At 34.7% G+C, this 7,690-nt stretch overlaps 1 protein-coding gene across 4 annotated transcripts; it reads right to left on the minus strand.

The window, feature by feature from the left end:
* Nucleotides 1-1,082: 1,082 nt before the first annotated feature.
* On the minus strand, nucleotides 1,083-7,145 carry LOC118043341 (probable WRKY transcription factor 57). 4 transcript variants are annotated; one of them, XR_004686627.2, is made up of 5 exons: nucleotides 6,390-7,143; nucleotides 4,938-5,081; nucleotides 4,389-4,753; nucleotides 1,350-1,506; nucleotides 1,083-1,221 (listed from the first exon to the last, which is right to left on the minus strand). XR_004686627.2 is itself a non-coding variant. In XM_035051303.2 (4 exons), exons 1-3 carry the CDS (start codon nucleotides 6,764-6,766, stop codon nucleotides 4,393-4,395), a joined length of 882 nt encoding a protein of 293 aa, XP_034907194.1. In that variant the 5' UTR covers nucleotides 6,767-7,145; the 3' UTR covers nucleotides 1,083-1,506; nucleotides 4,379-4,392. The 4 variants fall into 4 exon arrangements, 2 of the variants coding, with proteins under 2 accessions (XP_034907194.1, XP_034907193.1); XR_004686626.2 differs by having other exon boundaries at nucleotides 1,083-1,224; XM_035051303.2 differs by having other exon boundaries at nucleotides 1,083-1,506; nucleotides 4,379-4,753; nucleotides 6,390-7,145.
* Nucleotides 7,146-7,690: the final 545 nt, after the last annotated feature.

Genomic DNA, 7,690 nt, shown 5'->3' on the forward strand with positions numbered 1-7,690 from the left:
TCACTTAAATCTCATGCCAGGAAAACTATATTCTACATAAACATGATTTTTATTTTTGTTCACCTACCTTGAACATGAATTGGTAGTATTTACAACGTTCAATGTATGTTAACTATATTTAAATGGATCTGATTTATGATTTGTTTAGTTTTGATGTGTTTGTAAAAACTAATTATATTTAATATGGTTATGAATGTTGTAAACTTATATACTACTTCTGACTTTCATGAATCACTCACCGATATAATTAATAAGTTGAGGTGAATATTTCACTTTGCTTCCCAGCAATCATGGATCTCACGTACAAAGGGACAACTTATAGTGACTCGGTCTATGTTTTGTATTTAAAAATATTTAATTAATTAATATATACTATAATTTTATATAGATGAAACTAAAAATTCTATCCTAAAATTTTTAGTTAGAAAAAACTATAATTTATAAGTCTATTTAAATATATATTTTTTAATATAACTATAAAAAACTACAACATTTCCAAATATTTATTAAATTGGTGACAAGGTGGTGAAAAGCGGTTTCTGAAGGAAAAGTTTGCTAAAACTTGAAGAAAAAAAAGAGAGTAAAAAGCACTATCAACTGATTCTGAAGTAAAAATCCACGCTATTGATAAGCAAAAAAAAATTAAGAGGGCCGTGAGCAAATTTGGTAAAGAGATGAAGAAATGCCATTTTTTTTGTTTATTATTCATAATAAAATATATTCCCTTAGTTTCCTTTTGAGCCTTTAATATTTTTTTTAGATTAAAACCTAGACTAAGATCATCCTCGCACTAGAACTAGAAACATGTTTTGATCTCTATGGTGCAAAGTCCACAATCATAAATGATGATTTTTTTAAATAAAGGTTAATATAAAGCACGGGTGCAATTTGAAGAATTTAAATTGAAGTGATATCAATTTTTAATATGTAAAAATCAAGATGGCAAGCTTCTAAAAATCAATTAGAGTTTTTAATTATTGTAAAATTAAATGATGATTTTTTTAATGTTTTTATTATGTTTACATATAGCCACCCGTGATTTCCCGGCAATAAACTTAACCGCACTGAAAACAGAGAAGCAGTACAGATCTAAGATCAGAAGCTACTGAATAATATAAACTTGGGAGAAATGAAGGCATTTTTACAAGGTGCAGACTATAAATTGGGACTCTAAAATTGAATGCTGGGTAGCAAAGAGCGTGAAAAACGAGGAGCACGTACCTGCTGTCCATTGTATATACACATTAATATCAATGACATGAAAAGCTATATGCACAAATCATCGAAATGTAGATTTGACATAACACCATCTTCTACTGTAAGGGCGCATTAATGTGAGCGACATATACCTGATGCAAAAGCACATGCATATCAACGTCGGATACTGCATGCCAGTGGGTTGGATTGCAAGAGTCTCAGTGAATTGGACTCGCTACGGGCTACACAAAATAAAGGTCGCCGTCCTGCTCCTGGAACATGGGCCACCACAACAACGTCACACGATCTCTGCACCTCATACAGTGGGAAGCCTTAGTTTAGAGACCATTTTTAGCACAATTAAAGTGGGGCTGCTTCAACACTAATAATAGGATACCCAGTCATTGCACGCTAACTAAAAGAATATGCAGAAAATGCAACAAAGCATCGATTTTAGAGATTTTAAAAGAAATCAACCATAGAATACGTGCGTGCAATGTCGAAATTAGAGACTTTAAAAGAAATCCAGATCGATGCTCTGTTAGAATAGAGATATATTCTTTCGACTACTACCAAAAAAAGAATAGAGAAATATTGGTCGATTGTGGGGGGGGGGGGGGGGGAGCAATAAAGTATTTACACTAAATCCTTTCATTAACTAGGAGATTTTGGTGGTCGTTAATCACTCTCTTCAAATTGCTTCTAGCCACACACTCTTTCCTCTCTTCAAGTTGCTTCTAACCACATTCTTCCGAAATAGCTTTTAGGGTATATCACAAGAGAACATAAGAAAGTGTTCAGTCTTGATCACCACATATACCAACTATTAGATCGATTTTTTTATTGGGTACTGCTCTATGACCTTGTTTTTGTGAGGTGGAAATTATTAAAAAACACCTCTGTTGCTTTTCCAGCCAAATAAAATTTCACAAAAACAACTAAACACAATAAATCTCAGGCAATAGGAGAGTTTTGTGCATATTAAGAATCCATCCTCCATCTTAATAAAAAAAAACGACTCCTATTAATAAAACTAAAAAATTGCAATAAAAGACAGAAAACACGCACACGCACACACGCTATAGAATAATCGATCTCATTCTTATGCTTGCCTTTTCTCAACAGTTTTTCTACAACAAGTATAACCTTCTTTTATCATGCAATCTTAGATATATACAGAAGTACTTAAACTTTACTAACAACCAATATCAATTATCAATTTAGAGTCTAGACAAGAAAGAAAAATCGATGCATGGATTTTGCAGTCTAGCCCGCTGGATGCTTTGTGCATATTAAGAATCCATCCTCCGTTGTTTTCTTTTAATTAGAAAAAAATTCATGATGCAAATATTTTTTTAAAAAGTTGTCTTTAAGTTGATTTTTCATCTGATAGATTAAATATATAAAATAATAGATTAAACATATTATTTTAGGTTTTACAAAATCAAGATTTGAAATGCACTGAGTTCCAAGTAAAAAAAACAAGTTATTTAGCAAATCAAAAAGTTTTTTTTCCTGTGATTTGATAGAGAACAAAAACTATCAAAATACTAAAAAATATCTTCTTCATGAGAATCTACTTTACCTTTTATTTTTAAAGAAACATGTTGAACAAGATTATTATTATCATTTCGATAAAATATAGCGCGCAGGAATATGATTTGTATAGAGTGAATATAAAATCACTCTTATTTGGTTTAGAATACTTTGCAAAAAAATCTTATAATTTGATCACAGAATTGTTTTTCGAATAGAGCAAATAAAAAAAATATATAAACTAAAACTGGTTAAAAAATTGAAAAAAACATCACATTTTTGTTAGTTGAGTTATTGGAAATAAGAATAGCACAACTAAGATGCACTGATGGGAGTAACGCAAACTAATTGAAGTTATGAAAATAAAAAATAAATTAAAGGGTGGCGTTGCTTCTAGGAACGCAATCCTTAAAAATAACAATAAAATTCTCAAAGGCTGCGATACCAAAAATAGTATATAGCATAGTAAATATATTTTTTAATTAAATGGACAAGTTCAAGTTCAAAAAAGAAAAGATTTGTTCGCTTCAAATAATAAATTTGATAAAAACAAATATAATTTTTAATATAATTACTAAATCAGACTTAAATTTCTTGAAGAAATTCTACAAACTTAATTTTATAATAAATAATCTCGCTATAACTTGTTGAGACTTGTAAGGTTTTCAAATTAGGCTAAAGAATTACAATTTTTAACAATATTACTATCTTTGTATTTAATTTCAGATTTTTATCTTAATTTAGTACTCATTTTTTCCCACAATTATGCACTAAAAAAATTACAGGTTGTCATTTTTATTTTTAAGGATTGTGCCATTTTTAATAGCATAATTATTTATTTATTTTTAATTTATTGCACTGACGAGAGTAGCACAACAATTAATTGAATTGCAGTACTACTCCTGCTGACATCGTCTCGGTTGTATTTTTTTTTCCCTGATTGTGGCATTTTGAAAAGAAAAAAAACTGTTGATCATTTAAGAAAATATAATTTGTCTCAGTCCTGGAAACAGTATACAATAAATGTCTCGCGGAAACAGAATATTCGAGGAATAATTAGAGATACCTAATAAACACAAAACGTCTATATAAATACATTGGATCTAGACATGTAATTACATAACCATATCCCCCGAAAACTAATCAAGTTGCTAGCGAGATGGTGCCCATGGCAGCTGGAGTATGTAAACTACTACTACTTCATAGACGACCTGGAGGGTTAGAGTTGGTTCACAAGAAAAAAAATACTTCCCTAAACCATCCTAGACTCTCAAGTATGCTTTAAGGAGTAATTTCGCTGGCCATTGTCTGTGGATGCTAAAGAAAAAGGAAGCTTGATTAATTATTTGGGGACTTCATGAGCTGACCTTGGAGAGGTTTTATAATATGTGCAATTAGTTATCCAATTTGTTGCACCGATTTCAATATGGCATATCACTAAATGTAGGGTGCCAGAACTATTTCTCCCACTGATGTTTGATTTTTGGATGAGAGTTGATTTTAGAAGCATGCTATTGATGTACGCGTGCTCACTCTCACACACGCCAAGATTGGAAAGAGTGGAAAAGGTAATATATATTCATGCAAGCACGGTATATTGAAGCATGTTAAGCTTATATATCAATTCAAGGCAGGTAATGTGTACCGTTCTCAACCTGATCATCGCATCCCAGGAGGCACAATGTCCCCAAGCAGTCCATCTGTTGCAAGTTGGGGAGTTGGTGTTGACGACACTGTACTGCATTCTCTTGCTACAACCGGTAATGGCCGTGACTGTACCACAGTACTCGGAGGATTTTCTCGGGGTAATTGCATTCCAGGGTAAATAAATTGCGACATTGGAGGAGTCATGTGACTAGAAAATGTAGCTTGATGACAAATGATTCCTCCTCGAGGAAAACCAACAGTATGGTGACAGTGCTGGCCTTCATATGTGGTAATCACAATGGTGGGATCTTCAGACGACCGTTCAACCCTTTTCTTCACAGTGCATTTGCTATTTGTGCAGCGATAGTAGCTCCTGGGGCATATTTATGGGTGAGATGGAGCAAAGCAAGAGATTAAGCTTTTAATATTTTGGCATTGATTTTCCAGAGAACATCAATTATGCATCAGAAGTACCAAAAACAAACAAACTTTCAAACATAAAGATAACTGTATTTGGAAATGGACAGTAAATTAATAAGAAAGGAATAGTTACAGACCTAGGAAAGGGACTATTTTTAACTGCCTTCTGTCCGTATTTCCGCCATCTGTATCCATCTTCAAGATGATCAACTTCGCTTTTGGTCATAAATGCAAAACGTGGCTGCCGGATCCTTTTCTGACCCTTTTTTTTAACCGTACTCCTACAAAATATTTCACCTACAATTATCAAAATAAACACAAAATCCTGAATTTTTTTTAAAAAAATAGATGAAGTAAATGCATGTCTTAATTCATGATTGACAGCAAACATATTAATAAGACACTTTAAATTATCTTTCAGTTATATTATTTTTCTCTCTGGAAATTAATAGCCCACTGATTAGCCACAATAAGATCAATTCAGTCTAAATACTTGTAAAAATCAATAGCGCTACACAGAAAATTAACTTGGAAAAGAAAATCTCAAGCCCTCTAGCATAAATGTTGTTTATTTATAAGATGCAACAATATTGTAATTTCAGTTTTTTCAGCACATTAATGACTGACCAATATTACTAGCTGGAGAATGATAGAAGAGCTAGGTGTGCAGCATGATCGATCGTATATGGTTTGGGATCATGCATGACGAATACAATTATGATAAATTAAGAAAAAAAAATCCAAGTCATGAACTCCATCCACTATATGCATTAGAGTATCAGTAAAGAATGAGAGACGTCAAGATAGTAGCTTAAAAATAACAAAGCAAAAACGAAGCATCAATACATACTAATTCATCAGGAGAGCAAATGCGTAATGCAACTTGGCAGACACGTTTCGCATTAGAAATGATTATAATCTACACCTCCACTATCCTAAGGGGATGAATATAGAGCATAAAACAAGCAGCAGACGATTTCTGTTTTGGAAAAAGTAGAATAAAATAAAATCAGGGGAGAATCTCTATCTAACTTGTTTCAAACAAAAAGTAATGACCAAGTAAATCAACAGAAGCAAGCTTTTCCCTATATTCTCTATCTCTTTGATAGTGTTTTACGTTAACAAGAAAGATAATCCCTATATATTAATGCTGAAAAAATTATTCTTCAAATGTACATGCAGTGTTAAAAGTTAGAGAGCACGGCATTCCCGCCGCAATAACGGCGGTGTTCATGGCTTCTCTCACTTGTGCTTCTCATTCGAACCTTTTCCATTTAATTACCTCATCTAACCCCGCACTTCTCTCAAATTACGAAACTGCCTCATAACAACTCGTATGAACCAACTCACATCTCCTTTTTTATTTTGACAGTTTCTATATCGTACGAACGCGCAAATCTCGCGCACACACTCTTGCAAGCAAAAAAATAAAGTTTGCAACTAGGAGGACAATTCGATTCTTTTTCTGATTTTATCCCTCACTGTTTTAAGTGCAAAATCTATCTATCGTTTCTCCCCTTGAAATTCGAGTTATTTACACTATTAACCAAGTTTTCATGGCTATCAGATATCCAAACAATTGAACTCACGGTATCTCAGGCGGTTTCCCGCCGGAGTCCGTAGACTTCTCGGGTGGATCCTCGCTGGAGCTCGATGATACTGATGGATAGTTCGTAGTCGAAACGTCACGACTGCCTCTACCACTAGACCCTGCCGGACCAGCTGCTGATGATCGCTGAATCTCAAGGTTTCCTGCCGAATCAGACCTCTCTTCTGCTTCTATCCGATCGAGGTCCTTAAACCGGGATGGTTCGTCCGATTGAAGATTCCATCCGAATTCGCTGAGTATGGAGTTCTCTCGGTCGTTGGAGAAGAAATAATTGACACTGTCTGAGTCATGAGCGAGTGTCCAGCTTGACTCGCTGGTGAACTCGGTCCCTGGATCAAGACTATCTCTATCGTCCATTGAATGATCTGCAGAGATCTATTGAAAAAAGAAATGAATTCTGGAAGAGAATTGAAGAGTCGATTCAAGTGATAAAAAGGAGAGAGTGAAAAGGCTGAAAAGATAGGAGGAAAAGGAGAGAGAGCGAGTGAGGTTTTTAGAGAGTGAGGGAGAGAGAATTAGGGTTTTGGGGCGGAGTGTGATAAGAAAGGAAGTTCGTTGTGTTGGGAAAGACGCGTAGTTTTTGAACTCTCTTTTAAGGGTTCGAAGAAAGAAAACTTTCTGTCCCGTCGAAATATATAAATCTTTTTTTTATTTTTCACCGAAAAGATTCAAAGAGGGAGGGAGGAAGAGATAAGATAAAGAGATGGGAAAATTAGGAGGGGCGTCAACAGCGAAAATACTACGGGAGGCCGCTATTAGGGGATGGAGGTGCAGGTGGGTCCCTCACGCGCATGAATAAATAGTACCGGTACTCCATCGTAGTAGCAGTACAGGATCGATCAGTTACTTTCCGACAAGAACGTAGCGCCCTGTTTTTTTTCCTTTCTTCTCTTCGTGACATGGGTGCTGGTTCATTGCGTTGTATCTCTTTCACTCCCTCCCTGTCTCCTAATTCGATGAAGCTTTAACAACATTTGTATCTTGTTGTTTTGAGATCTGCCTAAATCCCACGGCATATATATATATATTCACATGGATTGGAACAGCGTGCCTAATTTGCTAGCTAGTTTTTTTAACTTGTTTGATTAATTTCACCTTTTTTCTCCTTTCCGTAATTTGTCTCGGGGTAATTTGACCGTGAGAGGGAAAGAAAGAGGGGGCTCCCTTGAAGGTGTCATGGCAAGATGAAGCAAGAGGCTAACATCCTTCTCTGTCTTACTATTCGAGTTTGGTACGCTGTGGCGGGTTCTCTCCAATGCTGACTAACTGAACAGGCAAAGA

The sequence above is a fragment of the Populus alba genome, chromosome 10 (genome assembly GCF_005239225.2).
Source record: "Populus alba chromosome 10, ASM523922v2, whole genome shotgun sequence".
NCBI lineage: Eukaryota > Viridiplantae > Streptophyta > Magnoliopsida > Malpighiales > Salicaceae > Populus > Populus alba.